This window comes from Phacochoerus africanus, chromosome 14 (genome assembly GCF_016906955.1).
Source record: "Phacochoerus africanus isolate WHEZ1 chromosome 14, ROS_Pafr_v1, whole genome shotgun sequence".
Lineage (NCBI taxonomy): Eukaryota > Metazoa > Chordata > Mammalia > Artiodactyla > Suidae > Phacochoerus > Phacochoerus africanus.
Genome location: NC_062557.1, coordinates 51,939,999 through 51,966,348, shown reverse-complemented (window position 1 = coordinate 51,966,348; position 26,350 = coordinate 51,939,999). Strand labels below are relative to the sequence as shown.

Here is a 26,350-nt window from a genome sequence, read left to right as displayed (position 1 = left end):
CTGGGGGGATTAGAGAGATTAAAGTGAGAGAAGAGAGAGATGTCCGAGGGACCCAGAGGTGAAAAACAGGAGTCCTTGTGAAGGAGAGGCCTGGGGGGAGAGGGCGGGCCTGGGGGTCCTTGTCCTGGACCTTTCCAGAGAGTCTGGGGTGAGAGAGCAGGGATAAGAGGCGGAGGTGAATGTGTTGGCCCCTCGTGGCTGGCTCCCTTGTCCCAATCCTCCCTCATTTGCATTTCACCAGCTCCCAGGTCAGCCCTCTGGCTCCTGGCCCCCCCACTATTGCGATGGGCACCCCCTCTCCTCACGGTGCTGCACAGTGACCTCTTCCAGGCCTTGTTGGGTGAGTAGCCCTGATTTTCCGAGGGGCAGCCGTGGAAAGGGCTGGCCTGGGGGCTGCTTGGGAGCCTGGAGATCTTTTGGTAGCTGCAGGAGCCCCAGGCAGGGGTCCTCCATCAGCGTCCACCAGCCCGGGCTGGAGGGGTTCCTCCCTTAGCGGGCAGACGGAGGTGAGGTGATGGCAGGGGCGGCCAGGGAGGCAGGGGGTGGGCGAGGTAACTCGGTGGTTCTGTTCCTGTGACAGACATCCTGGACTATTATGAGGCTTCCATCTCAGAGAGCCAGGTAAGGGGGTGAGGGTGGGGGCCCGACTTCCCGAGGGAGCGGGCAGGGCTGGAGGGGTGCGCAAAGCACTGCTCCTATTACCCTGAGACTTGGGGGCCCTGGGACCACGGCCGGAGGCAGGCGCCCCTGCAGCCCCCTCTTCACCTGCCCCAGCTGCAGGCCCCAAAGAGTCCAGGACTCAGTCACTCTTGAGGCTTCCTCCTGTGCGTCTGAGGGAGCTGAGGCCCCCAGGGACTCCCTCGTGCCTGGCCCTCCCTCCCTGCCTGCCCCGAGCACAGCCTCTCTCCAGCCGCCCCGCCACCCTGGCGGCTCCCAGCCCATCTCGGGCTGCTTCCTCCTCCCTGGCTCTGCTGTCAGCGCTGGTGGCTCTGGCCAGGCCTCCATGTTGGCCTCAGGGCCTCTCCGCTCCTGCCTCCATCTCCTTTCCCATTATCCGGGTTCCTGCCAGCGCGGAAGGAGTTAAGCCTGCCAAGGCACCCCCCATTCTGCTCCTCGCTCGCTCCCTCCCTCCCCCTGCTTCCTCTCTCCTCCTCTCTCCCCTTCCCTCCTCGGCTCCACGGCTCCCTCGGCCGCTGCCGCCTCCGACCCCCCCCACCCCACTCCCCCGCCACGGCCCCGAGCCCCTGGCCGTTAGGCAAGACCCCCCCTTACCCCGGGGCTCCCCGAAATCCAGCTCCCCTCCCCCACCTCAGCTCATGCCCCAGCCCCCGAACTCCGGGGCTGCCAGCCCCCGGTGCCCCCGCCCCTCCTGAGAATCGGGGTGTGCTCCCCAAGCCCCCTCCCCTCCACTGGGGACCCCCTTTTAGGGCCCCCTTCCCCTCCCTCCCACGCTCCCCTCCCCTCCCCTTCTCCAACCCCCTCTTTCCCCTCTCACCCCTCCCCCCATCCTGGCCCCCCCTGCAAAAGTGGGGTGCGGAGGGGGGAGGGGTGAGAACCCAGGGAGGGGAGGAACGAAACTCCGATGAAGTCAGAGCCCCTTACCCGCCGCCGCGGCCAGGCCCCCCAACATGGACTGTCTCTGTATAGTGACAACCAAGGTAAGCCGTGATGGGGGGGCCAGTCACCTGGGGGGAGGGTAAGAGTTTGTGGGGAGGGGTTAGTCAGGCCTAATCTGCCGCCCGGGGGCCCTGGCGTGAGAGCATCCGAAGATGGATTTGGGGGTCATAATTTAGTTTGGGGGTTCACGGCTGAGAAAATGCTGGGTTTGGCCACAGGTGCCCCCTGGAGTGATCCCTTTGTACCTGGGGAGAAATGGAAAATAGGGGGTATTCTGTGACTTGGGGGCTGGTGGATTCTGAGCTTCACCAGTGATGTTTGAGGGAGACTTATTTAAGGAGAAGCCTGGCTCACATGGGAGTCCTGCCCGGTGTGTGTTAGAAGAGGGGCTCTGCGTGGGGGGTCCCCTTCTCCCCTGGGAGACAAACTGGCCTCCAGGTGTCTTGTCCAATTTCAGGGGGCTCCTGGCTTGGGGGTAGGAGGTTACTGGTTGTGAGGGCCTGACTGGTCTGGGGGTGTCAGCTGGCATGGAAGGGGAAGGCCTTCAGGTTATAGAAGAAGCGTCTTGTGGTAGATACATTTGGGGGTGCTCTCATTTTGGGGGAGCAGTTAATTTAGGGTTCAAGCTTACGGAATGGGGATAGTTGGGAGTTGTCAGCGAGCTAGGGCCTGACATAGGATCACCTGAGGGAAGGGACCAGGTGAGGTTAGGATTGGGGGTGCTCCCTTGGGTGGTGGAAGGTTGCAGCAGCTGAGGCTGGCAGCTCCTGAGGAGGAGGAGGAGAGGTTTGGGGAGAGAGGGGATTTGAGGAGGGGGACCAGGTGCATGGTGCAGAATTTGGGGGTGGCCCAGGCAGATGCCCATCACCCCCACCTCCTCCCACACAATATCTACCCCTGGTTGAGAAAGAGGGAGAAGAGCAGATGGAGGGGATGTTCCTGTTACCCCTGACCCTTGGGATAAAGGTGGGGGAGGACACCTGGATTTAAGGTTACTGGGGTGAGAAGGAGTCAGAGGAGGGCCGGGCTGGCAGCCGGGAAGATCCGTACAAGGCTATCCCTGTGGTTGGAGTGCCAGAGATCCTGGCTGGCAGAGCTAGCAAGCTCCTGGTGGGATGCAGAATACCCTGGTCTTGGCTCTAGGACTCTGGGACTGGGAGGCTGGATGCCTGGTGTGTGGAGGGAGGCTTGGGCGGGTGGCAGGCAGCTGGGGGTTGGGGGGTGGGACAGGAAGTGGGGGCCGGGGAGGCGGGGTCTGGGTGAGTCACAGGCTGGGGAGGGGGTTATATTTAGTGGGAACTGCAGATTCTCAGGGGAGGGAGCTGAGGACACACATGTTCCCTGCCACAAACTCACACATGTGTGTACACATGCGTCTATACATGCCTCGCTCATGTGTGAGCTTGGACAGAGGCGACTGGGAGCGGAGGACCTTTAGGTCCGAGCCCCGACCCCCTCTCCAGAGCTGCTTGCTTATCCCCTGTTCTGCGGGCTTTGGGCTTTCTCCCATGCTGCTGCTTCCTCTCATCCCCTGTAGTTTCCGTGGATTTTTGTGCCTCAGTTTCTCTGGGCTGCTCTCCTTTAATGTCTGTCTGATCCTCAGTTCCCCCGGTGGTCTCCTGCCCCTAGACTGCCCCTTAGCCTTAGGCTCCCTGGCTCTAGTCCCTTATGTGCAGGTGTATACGGAAAGCCAGTTGGAATGTGTGGGCTCTGCTTCCAACACGTGAACACACATATGCCAGCGAGGGTGAGGGGCTTGCCTGCACTGGCAGCTATTCTGGGACGGGGGGGTGGGGGGGTGGGGGGGGTTATTCATCTTCCTTCAAGAACCCTGCTTCTCCGATGGAGCCCAGGGTTGAGCATTCCCGAAGGAAGGAGTCTTACGCAGAGAGGATCATGCATTTTGGGGCTTTTACAGAGGCGTGGAGACCCAGGCTTGCCACATTCCTTGGCCGCAAAACTTGTCTGTCTCGGGATGGCGGGGACTTCAAGTCCCACAAGGCCTTGAGGCACAAGTTCCCTCAGTGTTAGAGGGTTGCTGCCCGTGGGGCTGTTGGGACTTGTGGTTCATCTCTATTCAGGGCAGCGCAGGGTTAGCCTAGGAGGAGCCAGCAGGGGGCACATGGCACTTGTCCGTCCCCCCCCCAAATGCTGGGTGGGGTAGAGGGTGCTCATGCTTTGCGGTCGTTGAGCTTCCCAGCTCCATCTGAGTCCTCCATCTTTCACTGCCTATATTTAGACTCCTGCCGCAGTAATTTAAGGAACATTTATTGATTGCTTACTCTGTGCCGGACCCTATGCATTGTGCTCGCTCTGCCTCTACAGCTATCACTTAGTCTTACTCCGTGTCTATCTCTCTGCCGGTGTCTCTCCGTCTCTGAACATCTCTCTCTCCCACTCCGCCCCCGTCCCTCCCTCTTCTCCCCGCGCTGCTGCCGCCGTTGCCATGGTAACCGGCGACGACTGAAGTTGCGTGGCGGGCCTGAGGGCCGGGCGAGGGTGGCGGAGGGCGGAGCAGAACAAGTGGGGGAGGGGGGAAAAGTGGGGAAAGACCGGGGGCATTTGGCCAGAGTCCCGGAGGCGAAGCGGTTAAACCCTCCGGGTGGTCCTTATTGGGCAAGCTAAGACGCCGGGGGCGGGGCAGTGTGGCCAATGGCCTCATTCATTGGCCGACTGGGGCGGGGCGGAGGGACAGTGTGGGCGAGGCCGGGGGAGCGAATGGGCGGGAAGTGGACGGAGGCGTGGTCTCCTAGAGGCAGGTGGGCGGGGTCTGGCGTACTCCATCCAGGGAGGCGGGCAATTACCCTCGAAAAGGGGCGGGGCCTTGGGGCTGGGTAACCGGCCCGAAATGAGGGCGGGGTTGCCCTGGTAGGGGCGTGGCGTGGTCCCATGTGCCGAAAGGAGACGGGGTTTGAGGGGCTTGTTGTCTAAGAAACTGCGGGGCGCAGGGGTCTTTGGAAAGGAGAATCCGGGGGTTGGGCGATCTGACGTCTCAATTTTCCTAAGATGGAGGCCTGTTCAGATTTCATCAGAGCACAACCTCCTACCTCGGCTCTAAGTTCCAGGGAGACGGTTGCTAAGCGACAGCAAAGTCCTTGATTGCTGAGTTGCCAGGCAACGGGGAAACGGAAAATGGAGGGAAAAAGGAAATGGGGGATGGGGGAGGGTCTTAGTGGGCCATAGCGCCCACTGGCGGAGAACTAGGGCCTGTGCATTTTCTTTTCTAGAAGGAATTTTGAGTCCAGCCCCTTGCGCACTGGCTCCCTCTGAGAATCCAAGCATTCTATCCAGATATGAAACTAGGGCCTTGGGGGTCATCTTGGAGGTGCATGAAATAGATTCTGCTCACCTGGAAAGGAGGGGGCATGGATGAGGTTCTAGGGAAGGCCATCTTCTCTACCATATGTGGGCATTTTAGAGCAGCCAGAGAAGCAGATTTGAGGAGACTGCCTACTGGGCTTTAAGAGTTGGAAGGATGGGCCTTCACTGGGAGACTGTTTGGAAGAGATGCTTTCAGGTTCAGTTTGGGACAAAATGGGAACCTCTGAAGAGATCTGAGGCTGTCATTTTGGGGTCTTCTGGGAGATTCGTGGGTCACTGCAAATGGCAGGCCAGATCTTATTTTGATGAATGTTTTTTGAGACTTGAGTGTGGAGGAGATAGATATATTTGGGAGTAATCTTCCAACGAAGTTGAAATTCAGAATCATGGCGGGGGTGGGGAGGGTGTTGAGATGCAGGGAGGGCAGCCAGAAAAGTAATGTATGCATTTAAGGGGTAAAGAAAAGGAATAGGGAAATATCACTTAAAGGTGTGGTAATAAATTGAAGAAGTTGCAATCGAATTTGGAAGGTCAGCTTTAAGGTAGATTAAGGATTCTCTGAAATGGGGGCTGGTGGTATTGGGGAGGGGTATGTTAGAAAGTCACAAGTAGCTAATTAGGTTTAAGGATTTAGACCGCGGACTTGCACAGGATTTGGACGAATTCGAGGACTGCTTACTTGGATATTTAACTGGAGCAAGGGTAATAGTTGCACTAATTTCAAGGTCTCTGTCAGTGGATTGGGGGGTAGATGTAATTTTTAAAGGGAGGCTTTGAAGGGTAGATAGTACAACGGGATCCGTGGTCCTTAAGCTCTTGGAGAGCGTTGTCTGGCTAGCAGGTGGGGCTCTACTGCTGACTAGAACAGGCAGTGTCTTGGCATCCGTGGGGACCTTGACCACATTAACCATCTTTGGGGAGCTTGGGGGGAGGGGATTGGGGAAGGCAGTTTAGATCGCTTGGGGGGTCCTCCTGAAGTGAGGATAAAGTGCTGCTTCCTTCCCAGCCTCCAGAGAGTCCAGTGGGGTTTTGTAATAGGGGCCTGGTGATTTTAGGCGTGGGAGATTAGACAGAATAAGGGGTCCCAGAGAACCAGAGTGAGAAACTGGTAAATTTTAGGAGGATCTCTTTTTGTAAAGGGGTCAGAAGAGACGTATACTGTAGAAGCCGAAGTCCATGTAGAACCAGCTGGAACCAGGGAAGTTGATGGCTAGGAGGGTCTCCCCGCACCCCGTCTCTCCCAACGTGACGCTCTCCCGCACTGCGCAGGCGCCCTGCAACCCCCCCCCCCCCCCCCCCCCCGGCCGCAGCCTCCAGTCGCCGCGGCCGCCGCAGCCCCCGCCCCTCTGCCCCTCCCCCTCCCCCAACCCCTGGGACCCTTGCTCTCCCACCCATACCCTCCCCTCAGTCCCCCTCCCCTTCTCCATGTCGGCTCGGAACAGATTCGCCTCCATGTGTCTCTGCGTGGTACGTGCCGCGGGGTACGGGCTCCGGCCCCGCTCCCCTCTTCCCGGACCCCCCAAATCTCAGGGTGTAAGCTTCAAGAGCTGTCGCTCTTTTTTCTGCTTGGCGCAGGGTCTCTGGGGTGCAGTGTCTCGCGGACAGGCGCAGTGGGTCGCGCCTCTTAAGATCACCCACTTTCACTCACACCCCTCTATTCTGGGGGTGCACGCCTCGCTTCCAGGTCATTTTTGCAACTGGGGGTCCGGTGAGGAGGGGGCCAAGCGGGAAGGCACAACAGCTACCCCCAGGCCTTTGACTTGTCCTATACCTTAACATATTGGGGGTTGAGACTTGGTCCCAATAGCATCTGAGCTGTCGCCGGCCGAGGCCCTGTGTCCCAGTAGGATAATGAGGGGGATCTTCCTTTCCTGCCAGTCCTGCTTGAGTTGTCCCGCAATCTGGGAGGAGAGGTGCCCAGCCCACCCCCAGCTCCCAGGTGGCAGGCTGGGAATGGCTCTCTCCCACCCTCGCCCCTTCAGAGGTTTTCCTTACATTTACTTAGAAAATTTCCGGGGGCTGAAGACAGGGCCCAAGCGCCCTCGGCCACATTCTGGGAACTTTGGTTTCCTTCCCTTGTTCCCCGTTTCGGTCCACATTGTCTCCCAGGCAGGAGGAGCCTTTTCCTCGGTCCGAGACAGCCCCCCACGGGGGTGGGGCAGGGAGAGGTGTCCGCAGTCTCACTGTGCTACCTTCACCTTCACCTCGTCTTTAGAATAAACCATGAAATGTCCTTTTCCACGCTTCCTTTTTCTTTTTTTTTTTTTAATGTGCACCTTGATATTTCTTCATCAAATTCAGGAATTTTCTCTGGGGGGGGTGGGGGTGGGGATGGAGGGGCATTGGGTTCAAACTCTCCCCCAGACTCCAAAACTGGAAGCTGCAGCTCTGGTCTGGCCTCATTTTGTCAGGTAGGGAATGGGGGGGGCCTGGTGAAGTGAGAGAGGCGGGCCTGGCTCCTCCCCCTCTCCCCCCCATCCCGCCCCAGCTCTGGGCACGCCCAGGCTCAAGACCACATTTTCAGGGTGTGGAAGGAAGAACTTCTTTCAATTCCTGGAATTGTTATCCAAGATGGCCCAGGATTTTTTTTTCTTTTTCTTTTTCTTTTTTTGGCTTTTTAGGGCCACACCTGCAGCAGGGGGTCATGGTCGAATTGGAGCTGTGGCTGCCAGTCTATGCCACAGCCACAGCAATACTGGATCCTTAACCCACTGAATGAGGCCAGGGATCTAACCCGTGTCCTCATGGATACTAGTCTGGTTCGTAACCCGCTCAGCCACAATGGGAGCTCCTAGATGGCCCAGCCTTGAGGGGGATAATTTAAGCTTCTGCTTCCCCCTAACTTTACTTCTTGCACTTGTGGTATTGAAACCTGGAGTTCTGAATTCTCTTTCTAAGTCTGTCTCCAAGTCAAGTCTCTCTCCAAGGCCAGAAAACAGAGCCTATCTTGATGAGCCCCTTGCTTTCTTTCTTTAAGGCGCTTCAAATGTATCAGGATGCTCCCTGATGCCAGCATATCTCTGTGTCATACCATCTAACTCATCCTCTTCTCTGACTTCCTCCTAACCAAGGCCGAAGTTGGGTTACATCCTCAGCCTTAGTTCCTCCTCCGAATTTTCAGAATCCTACCTATTGGAGGAAGCCGATTAAGGCATTGACGTTGATCGGCTTCCTCCAGTTTGATCTAGTTAACCGTTCTTCTGTGAACGTTGAGGTCTTCTCAGCCTCTAAGATACTGCGAGAGGGAACTCTTGCCTTCGCTTTTTACCCATGAGGACCGGGGCGTGTATTCTGGCTTCTGCAGTCTCTGAGGGAGCCGTGCATATGGTAGCCTCCCCTCCTCCATGGAGCCTGGAGTTGGGGAGGGTTTGCTTCTGTGGGGACAGGGGCAGACCTGGGAAGACCCAAGCTGGGGTGCTGCCTGTCATTCCTCTTCTACTGTTGTCTCCAGCTGCTCTCTCTCTCTCTCTCTGGCCCCGTTAATCTCATTTACGGGTGTCCCTGTTAAGCTAGGACAGGAGGCCCTTGAGATGGCAGGTGGTCACTTAGGAAGGGAGTCAGGAGTCAGATTGGGTCTCTCCCTCCAAAAAGCTGGAAAGAGACTGGGAATTCGCTCTGAGGCTCTACCGGGCTCCGCAGTCAGCAAACCTGGAAGTTGGCACCCATTCCTGCCCCCCTTCTGTGCCCTTCTGCCTCTGTTCCTCCCCCTCCCTCCCCTCTTCTTCTAGTATATCCGATTAGCTGGCGGGGCTGTGGGCATTTGGCGAGTTGGGGTAGACTCCTGGGGCCCCTTCGCTGACGGCTTGGGAACCAGCGAGGCCAGTGGAGGAAGAGCTGGACGGGTTTAGCCTGAGGGGCTGAGGCCGAGAACCTGCTAGTTCAAGGGCTTGACTGCGGTTCCCGCCTGGGAGATGCTGGAGAGCCATTCACTTCCGGGGTAGAGGCGGGAGGTGGAGGCAGGGAGGGCGGGGTGGGGTGGGATGGACCGGGCGGGGGGTGAAGGGGGCACTGGACGGAGGAGGGAGTTACATATGGGGTGTGGGATTAAGGTAGAGAGGACGTGGGTGAAGCTGCTGAGGGCAGCAGAGACCCTGGGGATGGAGCGAGAGAACGAGGTGGTGGTGGGGGGGCGCACGTGGCAGGGGCTGGGGCTCTGGGAAAGGGGGAAAGCAACGGACCCCAGAGGAGCGAGCGTGTGGGGTAGCAGGCCGGGGTCCGAGGCTGTGGGCTGGAGGAGTTGCGGGATGAGGCTGGGGTTTGGGAAGCAGCGGCAGGTGCCCAGGCCCGGGCGGGAGAGGGGGCTGTGGGGAGGGTGGAGAGAGGGGAGCCAATGGGCTGGAGGACAGGGAGGGGGAGGAGCTGGTCAGGCCCCGGGGCCTGGCGCACCGCACTGGCGGGGGAAGCGGAGGCGCGCCGGGGCGGGCAGCCTGGGGCCCGAGGCGCTGGGCCGGCCCCCGTGACGCCTCCGTCGTCCCCGTCCCCAGAAATACCGCTACCAAGATGAAGACACGCCCCCTCTGGAGCACAGCCCGGCCCACCTCCCCAACCAGGTAAACGCCCCCGAGCTGGTGCACGTGGCGGAGAGGAACTTGTCCCACCTCGAGGCCGTCCAAGGGGTCGTGGGCCACGCCCACTTCTCCCCCCTCAAGGTAGGAGACTCAGGCGGCCCCCTCCCCAGTGCGGCCCCCGGAGCCTCGGAGCTACAACAATCCCCAAGGGCCGGTAGGGCGAGAGCCGTAGGTGGGGGGAGGCTGGGACGGGGCGGGGGGGGTGGAATTTGGGCTCCTGAGGATGGGGGGGAGGGGACATTTGGGGCCCTGGATACACCTGATTCCCACAGAGGAGAAACAGAGGCCAGGCAAGTGGGAGTGGGTGTAGTTTACACCCAGGGCGTGTGTGTGTGTGTGTGTGTGTGTGCGTGTGTGTCTGCGTGTACGTGTGTTGAGATGTGTGCATCCCCCAGGACCCTCCCTGGGCCCAGGCCCTCTTCATTCCTTCACACCCCCCACCTCCGTTTCCATTTTCTGTGTCCAGAGCTCTGTTCAGAGTGCCTGCTGCCCTCATTCGCTCTTGTCCCTTGGCCACCTCCTCCCCCCACATCCTGCCTCTGGGCCTGGCTCTCCAGCCCTTTCCATCTGTCTGGCCTGAGACTTCTAGTCTGGGCCCTTTCTCCCCTGCTCTGGCCTTTGCACCCCTCCTGTGCTCCCTCCCCTCCTCGCTGCCTTTCCCTCCCCACCACCGGCTGGCTGGCTGGCTGGCTGGCTGGCTGGCTGGCTGGCTGGTGCTGGATGCGGTCTCTCTGTTCCTCCCACGCACTCTCCTTCCCCCTCTCCTGGTCCCCAGCTCAGGCCCTCTGCGGCCTCATCCGTCCTCTGCCTCGGGCCAGCCGGCTCCCCCTCTCCCAGTTACCCCTTCCCTACTCCGCTTCTCTCCTCTCCTCTCTCCTGCTCTCAGGCTCGCACCTCCACTCAGATTTATTTCTCTGCCCCCTGCCCCCCCCCATTACTATTCACCACCACCTGTTTCCCCTTCTCTTCTGGGCTCCTTGGATGTTTTCTCTTCTCCAGGCCCGGGAGGCCTTGTTTCTGAGCCCTTCCGTTCTGGGCCACTTCCCATCTTCTTCCCCCTCAGTCTCCTCTTCTGGGGGCACAGGCTGGAGGGGAGGGGGTGGAGTGTGCCAGGCTAGCTGTGAGATTCAGGGGAACACTGTGGGGTCCAGAGTGAGATTACGGGATCTTGTGGGGTGCCCTGGGAGGTGGGAGGTTGTTGACATGTCACCAAGAAGATGGGGCGGAGGTTTTTCTGAGCCTGGGATGAGGAGGCAGGGAGGGGGCAGCAGGAGGTTCTGGGGTGAGAAGGAGAAGAATTGGAGAGGGAGGGAAAGACCATTTTTTGGCACTTAGCGAAGAGGAGGGATGACAGAGGGTCAGGGGTCCTGCGCCAGGAGACAGGGATGGGATGGTGAAATCAGGGCAGAAGGTTCAGCTGGCTGAGAGGAAGGAAAGGAAGGCCCTGGAGCTGGGGAGATGGTGCAGAGTATTCCCGTAAAACTCTGGGGGCTGCCTGGAGTGAAGGGAAGACTAGAGATGCTTTATTCCCAAGATGGGCCATTAAGTCCCTGGGGAAGGGGGAGAGGAGAGAGGGTGGTAGTCGGGACAGCGCGAAGGAGAGGTGGAATCTGGGCCCAGGAGACAGAGGAAGTGGAGGGAGAGCCTGCTGGAGGTCATACGTGTGGGAGGGCTAAGGAGGAGCCTTAGCCCCCTGAGCTGGGGGGCCAGGAAGAGCCTCAATTTTCAGAGGGTAGGGAAAGTGGGTTGAAGACGAAGAAGCGTGATTTGGGCACACAGAATCTTGAGGGTTTGAGGATGAGGTCAGGGAGAGTGATGCTGATCTCTCCGAAATTAGGGAGCCAGAAATTAGGATGGAGGCCAAGAGCAGGAGACTGATAAAGGATGGGGCCGGAGGGGAGGGTGAGGACAGGGAAGGCCATGGGGAATGGAGGCTGGGGTTGGAAGATGGAAATTGAAAGGTGGGGCAGAGCTGTAGATGGAGGATATCACACGGGGCAGGGAGGGGGAGGGGACACGGCTGGAAGTCGTTGCGGATGAAGGACGGGGCCTGGGAAAGGAAGTTCTAGGATCAGGATGGGGATGGCGACTGGGGATAGGCTGTGGGGTAGAGGATGGGCCTGAGGATGAGATTTTGGCAGTCAGCGGCTATTGGCTGGACGGTAGCATCTGCTGGGATGTGAAGGGTCGGAGGATGGTGGTGATAGATGTGTGCGTGTGAAATCTGTTAAAGGGTTTGAAAGTGCGTAGTATCGAGAAGTAGTAGGAGAGAGGAGGGACCCCTTTGGAGGGAGAGATGGAGGAGTCGGGGAATCCGTGACAAGTGCCTCGCGCTTGGTAGGCTTCAAATACATGTTTGCTTAAGGAGGAGATAGGTTGGGGACCCCGGAAGGCGGCTTTTGGCCGCCTTCCTCCATTGCCATGGAAACGTGGCTTCGGTTGCCCTGGCAATGGGGGAAGCCCCTAGGACCAGCCTAGAGCTGGCCCCGCCCTGAAGTCTATAGAGACCTTGCTGCGCCGAGGCGACTGACGTCAGGGACCTGGACACTCCCCGCTTTAACCCTTTCCCGGATGAGGTGGGGGTGGGGAGAAGAGATGAGAGGATAAGACCCGGATGTCTTTCACCACTCCCCTTTTTCTGACGTCCTTTGCACTGCGTAGGGTGTGGGGCGTAGGGGAGGGAGGAAGGAGGTTACTCAGAATGCGCTGCGCCCACAGACCCCTGAACGGGGACTTCTTTCTGCCTGGCTAACGGGGGGCGGGCCCCGGGACAGGAGAGGCGGAGCTAGCGGATCCCTTCGGCCTTTGGGAGTCTGGTTGCCCCAGGCCACGCCCCATCTCCCCCTCCCGTTGTCCTGACGACAGGGCCTCCAGGAGGTGGGTCTCCCTAGGCCTTGGCTGGGCTTAGATACCGTTGCTAGGCAACACGGTCCCTAGAGGAAGGCGTGGATTGAATGGTGGGTGGGCGAGAGAGAGGGTGGGGCCCGCATCTGGGGGATCCCCGGATTTCTGGGGCCCAGGGTTTGGGGCAAATGTGTGTGAAAATGAGGGGCAAATCTGAGGTAGGGTTATGAAGGTATCTGAGTGTATGTGGGCAGACAGGGACAGGGATGGGGGCAGGAAGGGAGGGCGGACCCAGTGGACCTAAGTCCTGGGGGGTGTGTGTAGCGCATAAGGCATATAACACTCTCTGGTGTTACATCCGGTGAGAAGATTCTTCTCCCCCCCTCCCCCCGTCGGTCCCCCCGCCCCGACTCTTCACCATCTGCTGCTCCCCCATCTGGCTGTCTCTCCCTTCCTGCTTCTCAGACACCTCCTTCCACATGCAGGGGACCTGGGCTGGGCAGAGTTGGGTCCAGCACGTGTGCACGTGTGTGTATGTCACGTGGAGTGAGGCCGAGTCCTTCAGGGAGTCAAGGGTAGCAGAGCAGGCTAGGTTAAGTGGGTAGGCGTTCTCCCGGGCACAGCAGGTTAAGGATCTGATGTTGTCACTGCAGCAGCTTGAGTCGCTGCTGTGGCAGGAGTTCGATCCCTGGCCCGGGAACTTCCTCATGTCCTGGCCAAAAAAACTCCCAAACAAACCAGTCTGAGAGGGTAGCCGCGCTGGTGGGCCTCTTGCTTACCGGGTCTCCTTTTTTTCCTCACAGGCCAATTCTCCCCCAGTGATTGTCAACACAGATACCCTAGAAGCCCCGGGATATGTGAGTTGTTTAGATTTTGGGGCCATTCCGTAGGGAGGAGGGAGAGAGGGAGGGCCCAGGCCGCAGGGGCAGGGGTGGGCCAGGTTCTCAGGGAGGAAGTCTGTCTCACTGCTCTTGTGTTTCTGGCCGGTGCTGGAGTTGCAGGTGAACGGGACGGAGGGGGAAATGGAATACGAGGAGATCACATTGGAAAGGGTGAGCAGACTCCTCCCCCTGAGGTCCTCTCCCCTCGCTCCCTGCCTGTGCTTCCCTGGGCCTGTGTTTTCTAGGTGGCGAGCCTCTTAACCCTGTCCCTTCCTGCTCGGCTCACAGCTTCCTGGACCCCCCCCCCCCGCCCCCCGCTCGCCCTGGCTGGAGTGGGCTGTGCAGGAAGCTGACCCTCTTCCCCTTCTTCTGCCCAGGGTAACTCAGGTCTGGGCTTCAGCATCGCAGGTGGCACGGATAACCCACACATCGGTGATGACCCATCCATTTTCATCACCAAGATCATTCCCGGTGGGGCTGCGGCCCAGGATGGCCGCCTCAGGTGGGCGGAGGAGACAGGGGTTAGGATGCTGGAGCCCCTGACCGGGAGGGCCAGGGCGGCAGGAAGCTCCTGGCTCAGGCCCGCCTTGCTGTCTTCAGGGTCAACGACAGCATCTTGTTTGTGAATGAAGTGGATGTGCGGGAGGTGACACACTCAGCTGCGGTGGAGGCCCTCAAAGAGGCGGGCTCCATTGTCCGCCTCTATGTCATGCGCCGGAAGCCCCCCGCCGAGAAGCTCATGGAGATCAAGCTCATCAAGGGGCCTAAAGGTAGTAACTTGTTCTGCCTCCACCCCCCCCCCCCGCCCCATGCCAACCATCCCCAGCCCCAAGACCTGCTCCCCAGGTACCTGGGCACCCACCTCTGCCCTCCGCTCCATCCAGGACTTGGCTTCAGCATCGCAGGCGGTGTAGGGAACCAGCACATCCCTGGAGATAACAGCATCTATGTAACCAAGATTATCGAAGGGGGTGCCGCCCACAAGGATGGGAGGTTGCAGATTGGAGACAAGATCCTGGCGGTGAGGACCCCCCATCGCTCTTCTAGCCCACACCCGGGTCTTGTGTGCTGGGCCCTGAGCAGGGCCCAGGCTCCCTTTGCGGCTCAGCGGCAGGGCGTCTGTCTTGAGGCTATTTCTGGTTCTGTCTGAGCTCTGCTTCCCTTGACCCCAGGTCAACAGCGTGGGGCTGGAGGACGTCATGCATGAGGATGCCGTGGCAGCCCTGAAGAACACGTATGATGTTGTCTACCTGAAGGTGGCCAAGCCCAGCAGTGCCTACCTGAGTGACAGCTATGCTCCCCCAGACATCACAAGCTGTGAGAGCCCTCCAAACCCCAGAGCTCCCTGTGCCCGGCCCGGTTCCCCCCGTGACATCGCTGGCGACCGTTCCTCTTCAGATACGTCCCACGAGCCAGCTACAACCTCTGTCACTTCCTGTGGCAGGAGAATAGATGGAAAATTGGTCACCTCAGCGGAACTAGAAAAGATTGTCGATAGGTTTCTTCCCCAGAGAAGGCGCAAGGCCCAGGTGGTTTTTTGGCTAACTTTCTCAAATCCTCACGGAATAGATAATTCTTCTGCTCTTTCTGAGTATAGGAAAAGGCAAAACGTTTCATAGTTAATTTTATAAGAGCATTTGAAAATAATCACAACGATAACATAGAAGAAGGAAAGGAGAGGTGAATTTTACTTTGGAAGAGAGAGAGAATGACTGGCAGTGACATTGTTGCAAAACAAACAGCACGTTAAAGGCACAGCATTGTCACAAAGTAAGGTTTCTGGAGTTCCCTGGTGGCACACTGGGTTAAGGACCTGGCTTTGTCCCTGCTGTGGCTCGAGTTGCTGTGGTGTCGAGGGTTCTATCCGAAGCCTGGGAGCTTCCCCGTGCCGTGGGTGTGGCCCAAAACAAAAGGTAAAGGAGAAAATTGGTAACTTCATTTCGAATAGATGTGGGAAAGGTATTTGATGAAATCAGCACCTTATTTTCAGAGGAAAATTTAGTATACAAGAGACAGGGGAATCTTCCCTAACGTAATTGAAGAATGTTTATCAGAAACCAGGAATGATTGTACAACATAACGGTAAAATCCGTGCCGTGTGTCCATTAAGTTAGGAAGTAAGTGAGATGCCTTTTTCTGCTTCTCTTAGTCTCTCGGCGTTGCTTTAGAATAGGGTTTCTCCATGTTGGGACTGTTGACATTTTGTACTTGATAAATTCTCCCGTTGTGCGGTGCGCTGTGCATAGTAGGGTATTTAACAGCGGCCCTGGACTCTGATGAATGTGCTAACCTCCCGACCCGATCTTTAGACGTTGCTGAAGTCCCCTAGGAGGCAAAATGAGCCTGCCTGAGGATCACTGTTTTGGCGGTTTCAGGTAGCAGGAAAAAAAGAATAAAGAGATGTTACCTTTGAAAAAGGAGAAACAGGAGTTCCCGTCGTGGCGCAGTGGTTAACGAATCCGACTAGGATTCGTTGCGGGTTTGGTCCCTGCCCTTGCTCAGTGGGTTAACGATCCGGCGTTGCCGTGAGCTGTGGTGTAGGTTGCAGACACGGCTCGGATCCCGCGTTGTGTGGCTCTGGCGTAGGCCGGCGGCTACAGCTCCGATTGGACCCCTAGCCTGGGAACCTCCATATGCCGCAAGAGCGGCCCAAAGAAATAGCAAAAAGACCAAAAAAAAAAAAAAAAAAAGAAAAAGGAGAAACAGGAGTTCCCGTAGTGGCTCAGTGGTTAATGAATCCAACTGGGAACCACGAGGTTGCGGTGCGGGTTCGATCCCTGGCCTCGCTCAGTTGGTTGAGGATCCGGCGTTGCTGTGAGCTGTGCTGTGGTGTAGGTGGCAGATGCGGCTCGGACCTGGCATCTATGTGGCTCTAGTGTAGACTGGCAGCTGTAGCTCTGATTTGACCCCTAGCCTGGGAACCTCCATATGCTGTGGGTGCGGCCCTAAAAAGATGAAAAAAAAAAAAAGAAAAAGGAGAAACAAATTTATCCTTATTTGTAAATTATGCTCTCATCCATCTAGATTAAAATCTAAATGAATCAAGTGAAAAGCTTAGAAATAATATGTAGGATTAAGAACGTGGCCATATGTAAGATTCAACAAACAAGAATTAGTAACTTCCCAGCATGTGATGGGTAAAAAGATACTTTTCGCCATAGAAAAAAAGCTCTGTAAGGAGTTCTCGTCGTGGTGCAGCGGAAAGGAATCTGACTAGGAACCATGAGGTTGCCGGTTCAATCCCTGGCCTCACTCAGTGGGTTAAGGATCTGATGTTGCCGTGAGCTGTGGTGTAGGTCGCAGACACAGCTTGGATCTGGCATTGCTGTGGCTGTGGCGTAGGCCGGCAGCTGTAGCTCCTATTAGACCCCTGGCCTGGGAACCTCCATATGCCTCGGGTGCAGCCCTAAAATGCACAAAGAAGGAAGAAAAAAAGCCCTTAGAAAAATAAACTTGACAAGAAGTGTGTAAGATTTATATGAAGAAAATGATGAAAAATGAAACTTTACTGAAGGGCATAAAAGAAGGATTGGAGAGTCACATCGTGTTGCTGGATGAAAATATGCTTAAAGCTCCCAGTCCTCTCCAAGTTAATCTCTATGTTTTATGCAATCCTAATCAGAATTTTAATGCTCTCCCCCCCACCCCACCCCCCGCCGAACTTGGCAGGTTGATTCTAAAGTTCAGCTGGAAAAATACATTTGGGAGAATAGCTAAGAAATTTTTGGAAAAGAATAACGAGATGTGACTGCTTCATCCAAATCTGAAGTCATATTGTAAAACCGTATTAAAATCACATGGTTCCTGCTGTGGATAGATGGTGTCTCTGTAGCAGCAGGGATGCAGGTTCAATCCCTGGCTCCATACAGTGGATTAAGGATCCAGTGTTGCCATAGCTGCAGTGCAGGTTGCAGCTCCAGTTCAGATTCGATTCCTGACCTGGGTGGCCAAAAAAGGGGGAAAAAACAAACAAACAAAAGACACATGGTCTTGTTTCTAACTACCTAACTACCTAGCAGAAGGAACCTTGACTGCCTAGAGAAAGGGCCCGTCCCAAATCTTGAGCAAGAAATGTGGGAGGTGAGGCGTTCCCGTTGTGGTTTAGTGGTTAACGCATCTGACTAGCATTCATGAGGATGCAGGTTCCATCCCTGGCCTCCATCAGTGCCTTAAGGATCCTGCGTTGCTGTGGCTGTGGTGTAGACTAGCATCCATGAGGATGCAGGTTCCATCCCTGGCCTCCATCAGTGGCTTAAGGATCCTGAGTTGCTGTGGCTGCGGTGTAGGCTGGCAGCTCCAGCTCCAATTCGACCCCTAGCCAGGGAACCTTCACGTGCCGCGGGTGCGGCCCTAAAAAAGAAAAAAAAAAAAAAAAAAAAGCGAGGCGAGCTTGTAACATCCTTTATACCGTAAGCAAGGAAGCTCATCAAGGGTCCTGTCAGACCCCGGAGCTAGATGGCAGCTGGCCATTCAGCCAAAACTCATCACAAGCGTGTTAACATCTACGGGGCATAAGGACACTTCAAAACAATCGAGTACCTCTGGAGGATGCGAGGGAACCCATCCGTTCTGAAAATCGGGAAAGGGAAGGCGTCAAGCATTTATTCTCCCTTCCTGTACAAACTGCACCTCCGAATAACCTACTGGTTGATGGGGGGACGTTCTTTTTTATAGACAATTCCTCTCTCTCTCAAAAAAAGTGGGCGCTCGCTGTTTTGCTGTCCCCAGCGAACTGTCAGGACCAGGCAGTGATCCTCGGGGGGCTGCTGCAAGTCATATGTGAAAGGCTGATGGGGCGCTTTATACAGGATGCATCAGGCTGACCATACCTGGACCTAGGGTTCCTCTTACCTCACCCCAAAGACAACCAGACGTTATCACATCCCGTGGGGATGCAGAAAGCAGGCAGCACCACCTGTGACATATTCTTGCCAGAAATTGAACTTGAGTCTCTATGCCAATAACCCGTTCACAGGAGACACGGAACAGAGGCTCAGTTAACACCCCAGGGGCAGGGATATGAGCAGTGAGGTACCTCTTAGAATGACCCAGTTTTTTCCAGCAAATGAATGGCCAAGAGGGGGAAAGGGACAGGGAGAGGAATTTTGTAGGTGAAGTTTGGGAGGTGCTGCAACCAAACGAAGCCCCCCAAAGCTTGCTATTAACATTCCCCTTGACCTCCTGTTCCCTGGCACATCCCTTTCATATCCACTGTCCCCTAGGAGAACCAACCCCTCACGTCACCTATGAATTCCTGCCTCCTGACGTTGCTGTGATCTGCTGTCCCCTTCACCAGCCACCCCAGCCTAGTTTCTCTGGCTCCCTTCCCCTGAGTCTGGCGCTGCGGGTTCCCCAGGGTGGCGCCGGGGCTGATGGGTGCCGTCTCCCTCCGTGTTTTTCCATCTCACCCTTTCGCCCACGGCTTCCCTTAGCTTATTCCCAGCACCTGGACAATGAGATCAGCCACAGCAGCTACCTGGGCACCGACTACCCCACAGCCATGACCCCCACCTCCCCTCGGCGCTACTCCCCCGTGGCCAAGGACCTGCTCGGGGAGGAGGACATTCCCCGGGAACCGCGGCGGATCGTGATTCACCGGGGCTCCACGGGCCTGGGCTTCAACATTGTGGGCGGCGAGGACGGTGAAGGCATCTTCATCTCCTTCATCCTGGCCGGGGGCCCGGCGGACCTCAGCGGCGAGCTGCGGAAGGGGGACCAGATCCTCTCGGTGAGCGAAGGCCGGGCCGCGGCCCGCGCCCTCCTCCCCCGCCAACCCACCCCGTCGGGGCCCTCGTGGGCCGGCGCCTGGTCCCCACCTCCAGCGCCTCTGCCGCTCCTCCTCCCTTAGGTCAATGGCGTTGACCTCCGCAATGCCAGCCACGAGCAGGCTGCCATTGCCCTGAAGAACGCAGGGCAAACCGTCACCATCATCGCGCAGTATAAGCCAGAAGGTACCGCGCCTGCCGCTCCCCCTTCTCTTGTGCGGTGAGATGGTCCTCAGAGCCCCGTCTCCTCGGCTCCTGGGGTCAGTGGGGGCGGGGCGGGGGGAGGACCGTGGGGCCGGGGCTCAGGAGCCTTCTTGGCCTTTCGTAGAGTACAGCCGATTCGAGGCCAAGATCCACGACCTTCGGGAGCAGCTCATGAACAGCAGCCTGGGCTCAGGGACTGCCTCCCTGCGGAGCAACCCCAAAAGGGGTTTCTACATCAGGTCAGACGCCCCCCCGCCCGGGCTGGGTTTCTCTCATTCTGTGCCCGCCTCACCCCCCCAGCCAGCTCGTCCCCGGAACCCTGCCTGACGCCCCCATCCCCGGGCCTGACACTCAGCTGGCTTCCTGCGCGGGTTAGCATTTTGCAACACACCAAGCGGTTGGAAAACAGCCTTGGCTCAGGTGTCCCTACCGCCTCCCAGCCCCTGGGCCCCCTGGCACCTCCCCTAGGACGCCCAGCTGCCTCCCACTCTGCTCACTCAGAGGTTAACGCGGAGCAGAGCAGGGGCTCTTGTCCTCCCAGCCCTGTGGGAGGACACAGTCCAGGGGAGGGGACCACAGCGCTGTCCTCCGTCTCTCCGGTGACCTTCCGCTACCTTCTTAGAGCTGCTCCTCCCGCGGGCTGCTCTTTCTCATCCTCATCAGGTGCAGGCGCCGCACCCTCCCCCCTCGGCCTCACCTGTCACTTGCCCTGCAGATGGTCCTCAAGACTGTCGGCTCTGGCCTGGCCTCTTCCCGGAGGTCCAGACCTGCGGTTCTGGCCATCTGCTTTCTGGACATGTCCCTCAGGACGTCCCACAGGCGTTCGCGCTCAACACGTCCCAAACCGAGCCTCACCTCTTTCCCCTGTACGCTCGGTCCTGCCAGTGTGTGTTCTCTCCCTGAATGGCACTGCCATCCTCCCGGGCACCTGGTGCAAACCAGAGCCTTGCTGGAGTTCCTCTGTGGTCCAGCGGGTTGAGGAACTGGCGTTATCACCGCAGTGGCTCGGGTTGCTGCTGTGCCACGGCTTCGATCCCTGGCCTGGGAACTTGCCCATGCCTCGGGTGCAGCCGAACAAAACAAAACAAAACACCCACACAAAAAACACCTAGGCCTTGCTTGGCCCTCCCCTCATGGCGAGGTCCAGTTTGCCCCTGGGGCTGGTCTCTTCTGACTCCCAGACGATGCTGGATGATCCTGGAGTCTCTTCCCGTCTTTCTAGCCCCTGTGCTCTGCTCAGCATCTCTGCTGTCTCGGCTGTCGTTCCCTCCCTCTGTCCTGACCCCAGGGGTTGTGACTTTGAGGAATTTCTCATGGCTGAGGGTGCCCAGAGTTTGTCAAGAGCGATCTTTTTTTTCCCTTGTGAGTTTGACTCCAGCGTCCTCCGTGGCTGTGAGGCCCGTGCATATTGCATCTGCTTTCTTGGGCGGGTGCTGGTCTAGATCTTCCTCTAGAAACGTCACTGAGTCCACAGCCTGATCCCCGACACAACGTGGACTGGATGACGGTTCACCATTGTGGCGATTATGAGTTTTGGTAGAGCTCCTGGTCCCCATGCTGTTCTTGGGTCCCTCAGAATCCACGGCACCTGTGGGAGAGCCGGCAGCAGCCCTGCTTGTCTGTAGGCCCCTGGGCAGCACCTCCAGGCTGGGGCTCAGGGGGGCGGGGTCCCCACCGGTCTCTGACCGAAGGCCGCGTGCCCTCCAGGGCCCTGTTTGACTACGACAAGACCAAGGACTGCGGCTTCCTGAGCCAGGCCCTGAGCTTCCGCTTTGGGGACGTATTGCATGTCATCGACGCCAGTGACGAGGAGTGGTGGCAGGCGCGGCGGGTCCACTCTGACAGCGAGACCGATGACATCGGCTTTATCCCCAGCAAACGACGGTGAGCCTTCCTGCCACTGAAGCTCACAAGGTCCCCAGGCTGGGCAGCCAGGATGGAGGCCATGGGCCCTCTGACTTCTTGGGGGTCTGTCTGCGGGGGGGGGGGGGGCCCCAGGGCGTCATGACTCCCATGAGCCTTAGGGGCAGACAGCTCCCTTAGGAGCGCAGACGCCCAGGGGCTGCTGGGAGATGGGGCTGTCTGCCGGCCTAGGGGGCCATAGGGCCCCTGCCTGGGCATTTCTCTACCCCATCCATCCCTCATGTATCCCACAGGGTTGAGCGACGGGAGTGGTCAAGGTTAAAGGCCAAGGTACGTGGAGGAGGCCGTGAGCTTGGGCGGAAGAGGGGGGTGGCTTGTAGGGCTGGACTCCTGACCAACTGCACGGCCTGCTCTTTCTTCCTAGGATTGGGGCTCCAGCTCCGGATCACAGGGTAGGTGGGGCCGGTTTGGGAGGAGCTGAGGTGAGAGGGCTCCGAGTGTCTCGTGACATCCTCAGGAAGGTGGCGCGGGGCCCCGAGTCCCCTGCCTCGGAGCCCCTTGCAGACGCCCTGCCTCCCGCTAGGTCGAGAAGACTCGGTTCTGAGCTACGAGACGGTGACACAGATGGAAGGTGAGCCCCGGGCCGCCCCTGCACAGCCCCTCCCGCCCCCACCCAGCCCCCCCTGATCCCGCCCTCTGTCGTCAGTGCACTACGCTCGCCCCATCATCATCCTCGGGCCCACCAAGGACCGCGCCAACGACGATCTCCTCTCCGAGTTCCCCGACAAGTTTGGATCCTGTGTCCCTCGTGAGTGCCCAGGCCTTGGATGGAGGGGCTGGGGGCGGGGCCCAGGGGTCCCAGGCAGAGCCCCTTCTGGGCATTGATTGGGGTGCAGCTGGACATGAGGATTCTCGGAGAAGGGCGCTTCTCAAGTCACCCTCACGTCCTGGGGTGACCATCCCAGGGCAGGGATTTGGAGGACTCGGCGGTGGTGGGGAGGGGGGAGGCAGCTCTGCCCCCCTCGGCCAGCATCTGGGGCTGCGCCGAAGGCAGGGCTGAAGCTAGACGGATGGTGGTAAGCTCTTAGGGGGCTGGGGTGACTTCCCGGCAGATACGACACGGCCCAAGCGGGAGTATGAGATAGATGGCCGGGATTACCACTTTGTGTCGTCCCGGGAGAAAATGGAGAAGGACATCCAGGCACACAAGTTCATCGAGGCCGGCCAGTACAACAGCCACCTGTATGGAACCAGCGTCCAGTCCGTGCGAGAGGTGGCAGAGCAGGTAGGAGCCGGCGGCCCGTCCTCTTCCTCCTCCCTCTCCCTGCCCTGTGGCCTTCCTCCAGCTGTCTCTAACTCTCTCTCTCTCTCTGTCTCTTTTTCCCTGCTGGGTCTCCGCTCCGCTCCTCCACCTCCTCCTCCTCCTGGGCAACTCTGTCGCCTGCCTGCTTTCCCGGGCCCCGCCCCCGCCTCCCTCCCTCGGTTCCTGACCCCAAACTCCGCGCTGCCATCTGTCCCCTCCCCTCCCCTCCTCCTTGCCCCATTTTTGCCTCTCCTCCCGTGGCCTTGGCCTTGATGGCCCGGCCTCCCCGCTCTGGGCCCCTCCCTTCTGCCGGCTCCCCTCGGGTCCTCTCCCCTCCCCCCACCCATCCCTGGGGTCCCGGCTCCCGTCTCCCACTCCTCTGCCACCTCCTTCTTCCCCATGCCCCCACCCTGCCCTCTCTCCCTCCACGGCTCCTTTCTCCATCTGCCTCTCCTCCCTCCATCTGCCTCTCCTTGTTCCTTCCATCTGTCTGTCCTCTGTCCGTCCTCCCCGCCCTCCTCCCTCCACCCCACTTCCTTCCCTTCTCCTTCTGGGCTTTCTCCCCGACCTGTCGACGCCGCCCCGCTCTTGCCTTGCTCTGCCCCATCTTTTGGGTCCCCTCCCTGCCTGTTCCTCACCCCTCTGCCCATTCCCCCAATCCCTCCCTCCTGTGCTGGCCCCTCCCTTGCTCTCTGTCTGCCCGCCTCCCTTTCTGTCCCTCGCTCTGTCTGTACCTTTCCTGCCTCAACTTTCTCTGCCCACGTGTCTTTTGACATCCATGTCATTTCCCTTTTGGCGAATCTCCCGTTCCCCACCTTCTGGCATACTGTGTCCTGTCCTGGCACCTCTGTCTGTCCTTTCCCACCACCTGCTGGCCCCCCTCCGCCCGCCCTGCCCGCCCCCCAGGGGAAGCACTGCATCCTCGACGTCTCGGCCAATGCCGTGCGGCGGCTGCAGGCGGCCCACCTGCATCCTATCGCCATCTTCATCCGCCCCCGCTCCCTGGAGAATGTTCTGTGAGTATGGTCCCGGGGGGCCTCCCCTCTGCTCCCCGCACCTGGGGCCCTGGGCCTCAGAAGGCCTCTGCGTTGAACTCTCCCCTCAGAACCCTGGACAGTGGCTCCAGCAGCCCTTGAGGGGGGTCTGTACCTGGAGTTGGCACCCAGAGGATGCAGGGACTCCCAGGCCTCTTTCTGCCTCCCTGCTCTGGTCTAGGCAGGACTACAACTCCCAGCAACCCCTGGGGCACACACCTGCTGGGGCGAGCCAAGGCCTCTGGGCTTTCGGGAGTTAGAGGCTGAATCCCTTCACTGGGGTGCGGGCTGGAAGGAGGAGGTGCTGGAGAGGTCCCTGAAGTGGCCACACCTGGCTGGGGTGGGTCACGGGGAGGGGGCCTATCTGTGGCCCCAGAGGATCTTGGAAGTTGTGCTCTTGGCATCGAGCTCCAACTAGGAAAATACGGGTTGCAGAGTTCCCGTTGTGGTGCAGGGGAAATGAATCTGATTAGTATCCATGAGGATGCGGGTTTGATCCCTGGCCTTGCTTGAGGTGTTGCCGTGAGCTGTGGTGTAGGTCAGTGATGCGGCTCAGATCCCGAGTTGCTGTGGCTGTGGTGTAGGCTGGCAGCTACAGCTCCAATTCGACCCTAGCCGGGAAACTTCCATGTATCTCCGGTGTGGCCCTAAAAAGCAAAAAAATAAATAAATAAAAAAATAAAAAAAGGAAAGGAAAAGAAAATAGGGCTGCGACATAACATCCCTGGACGGAGGAGACGGAGGGCTGAGGGACCACCCTGAGGTCTGTGTGGCTCTTGCTCCGCAGAGAGATCAATAAGCGAATCACAGAGGAGCAAGCCCGCAAAGCCTTCGACAGAGCCTCCAAACTGGAGCAGGAATTCACAGAGTGCTTCTCAGGTGAGGCTGCGGCGAGCCCGCCGCCAGGCGTCAAAACAGAGGCCCCTCTGGGTGGGTGATGTAGAAAGAGCTGCCGCCTTTGGGCTGGTGCAGCCCCGTGGCTCCTGGATGGGAAAGTGAGGCCGAGGTGCCCCTCCCTTCCCTGGGCCTGACGCCCCGCTCCCTCCGCCGCAGCCATCGTGGAGGGCGACAGCTTTGAGGAGATCTACCACAAGGTGAAGCGTGTCATCGAGGACCTCTCAGGCCCCTACATCTGGGTCCCAGCCCGAGAGAGACTCTGATTCCTTCCCTGGCTTGGCTGGACTTGCCCTGCCTCCATCGCCGGGGCCCTTGGTCTGGACTGAACTGCCCAAGCCCTTCGCACCCAGCCTCCCTCCTACCCCTTCTTATTTATTTCCTTTCTAACCGGATCCAGCCCGTTGGAGGGGGGACGCTCCTCTGCATGTATCCCCGCTCCCCAGAACTGGGCTCCTGAGCCCCCAGGAACCTGGGGTCTGGGGTGGGGGAGCCGGGCGCCTGGTCCCGAGCCCGAGCTCCTCAGGACCCCTGAGCCCTGCCCGCCCCCAGCGCGCACACACAGACCCCCCGGGGGCGCCTGCCCTCCCCTCCCACACACATTCCAGAAGTCAGGGCCCCTTCAGGAGCGCCCGCTGCAGGGCTGCAGGGCTGCAGGGCTGCAGGGCTGCAGGGCTCCGTGCTCTCCCGAGGCAGGGTCTGGGGTCACCCCTGCCCCCATCATAACTCCCCACGTCCCTTGAGTTCTCATTTATTTTTTTTCCATTTTTTTTCCTCTCAAAGGTGGTTTTTGGGGGGATAAGTGGGGGGACCCCACTGCGGGCCCCCTGCCTTCCACACGCCCCCCACCTTTTTTCTTTGCCGGTTTGCATGAGTGGAAGGTCTAACTGTGGCTTTTTTTTTTTTTTCTGGGATTTTTTTGGGGAACGGGGAGGGATGGGTCTAGGGAGTGGGAATGTGGGGGGGGAGGGGGGCAGGGTTGGGGTCGGGTGTCCGGGAGCCAGGGGACGACTGGAAATGCTGCCGCCTTCTGCAATTTATTTATTTTTTCTTTCGAGAGAGTGAAAGGAAGAGACAGATACTTGAAACCTGGTGTGTGGCCTGGTTATTTGGGGCCCGGGTGAGGAGGGAGGCAGGGTGGCAGCATGGCGCTGGGTCCGATGAAGTCAGATCCTTCTTTACCCACTGGCCCCTCACCCCCAGACAGGAGAGGGTGGCCCGAAAGGGGGGGCCTTGAAGGGAACCTCCACAGCAGAGCTCCCGCATCATGAGGAAGAATGGGCTTGGGGGTGAGGGGCTGGAGCTTGGTCCTAGGTCACTGACAGACCCAGAAAGAGGCCCTGCCAAGGTAGCCCGGCCCTGACCACTCCCCTGGGCAGCCTCGGTCTTGTCAGGCAGCACAGTGGTCTCCGAAGGAGAGCAGAGATGGTACAGCCTTCATCCGTGTTCAAGGAGTTGTGGGCAGACCTGGGCTCTGGCAATGACCTTTCTAGAGGTTTGCGAAGAAATGCTGTGTGTTTATTGGATTTCTTTAGGTCTCCCCCACCTTCATAGGAAATGTTTGAGACAGGTTTGCAAATGATAAGGGTAAGAGTAGGACGCAATACCAAAGATAAAAGTAGGAGAAACAGGAGTTCCCGTCGTGGCGCAGTGGTTAACGAATCCGACTAGGAACCATGAGGTTCGGTCCCTGCCCTTGCTCAGTGGGTTAAGGATCCGGCGTTGCCGTGAGCTGTGGTGTAGGTTGCAGACGCGGCTCGGATCCCGCGTTGCTGTGGCTCTGGCGTAGGCCGGCGGCTACAGCTCTGATTAGACCCCCTAGCTTGGGAACCTCCATATGCCGTGGGAGCGGCCCAAGAAATAGCAAAAAAAAAAAAAAAAAAAAAAGTAGGAGAAACAGATGTGGTAGTTATCAGGGTAGTTATGATTTCTGAGCTTCCTGGTAGACAGGGCAAAAAGGGAAGTGGTCTGTTACATATGTTACATCATATTATTATGGGTCTTTTTTTTTTTTTTTTGGCTGTGCCTGAGGCATGTGGAAGTTCCTGGGCCAGGG

General features: G+C 58.4%; 1 protein-coding gene across 7 annotated transcripts; it reads left to right on the top strand.

The window, feature by feature from the left end:
- The first annotated feature begins 580 nt into the window (after window positions 1-580).
- On the top strand, window positions 581-25,382 carry DLG4 (discs large MAGUK scaffold protein 4). 7 transcript variants are annotated; one of them, XM_047758855.1, is made up of 20 exons: window positions 581-621; window positions 9,423-9,488; window positions 13,154-13,207; window positions 13,352-13,402; window positions 13,609-13,733; window positions 13,832-14,001; window positions 14,116-14,252; window positions 14,404-14,548; window positions 18,664-18,959; window positions 19,080-19,182; window positions 19,325-19,439; window positions 20,908-21,084; window positions 21,357-21,393; window positions 21,488-21,515; window positions 21,647-21,694; window positions 21,770-21,871; window positions 22,176-22,348; window positions 23,273-23,382; window positions 24,188-24,279; window positions 24,454-25,382. In XM_047758855.1, exons 4-20 carry the CDS (start codon window positions 13,373-13,375, stop codon window positions 24,558-24,560), a joined length of 1,995 nt encoding a protein of 664 aa, XP_047614811.1. In that variant the 5' UTR covers window positions 581-621; window positions 9,423-9,488; window positions 13,154-13,207; window positions 13,352-13,372; the 3' UTR covers window positions 24,561-25,382. The 7 variants fall into 7 exon arrangements, with proteins under 7 accessions (XP_047614811.1, XP_047614809.1, XP_047614812.1 ...); XM_047758853.1 differs by lacking the exon at window positions 581-621 and adding an exon at window positions 1,148-1,658; XM_047758852.1 differs by lacking the exon at window positions 581-621 and adding an exon at window positions 1,467-1,658 and having other exon boundaries at window positions 13,343-13,402.
- Window positions 25,383-26,350: the final 968 nt, after the last annotated feature.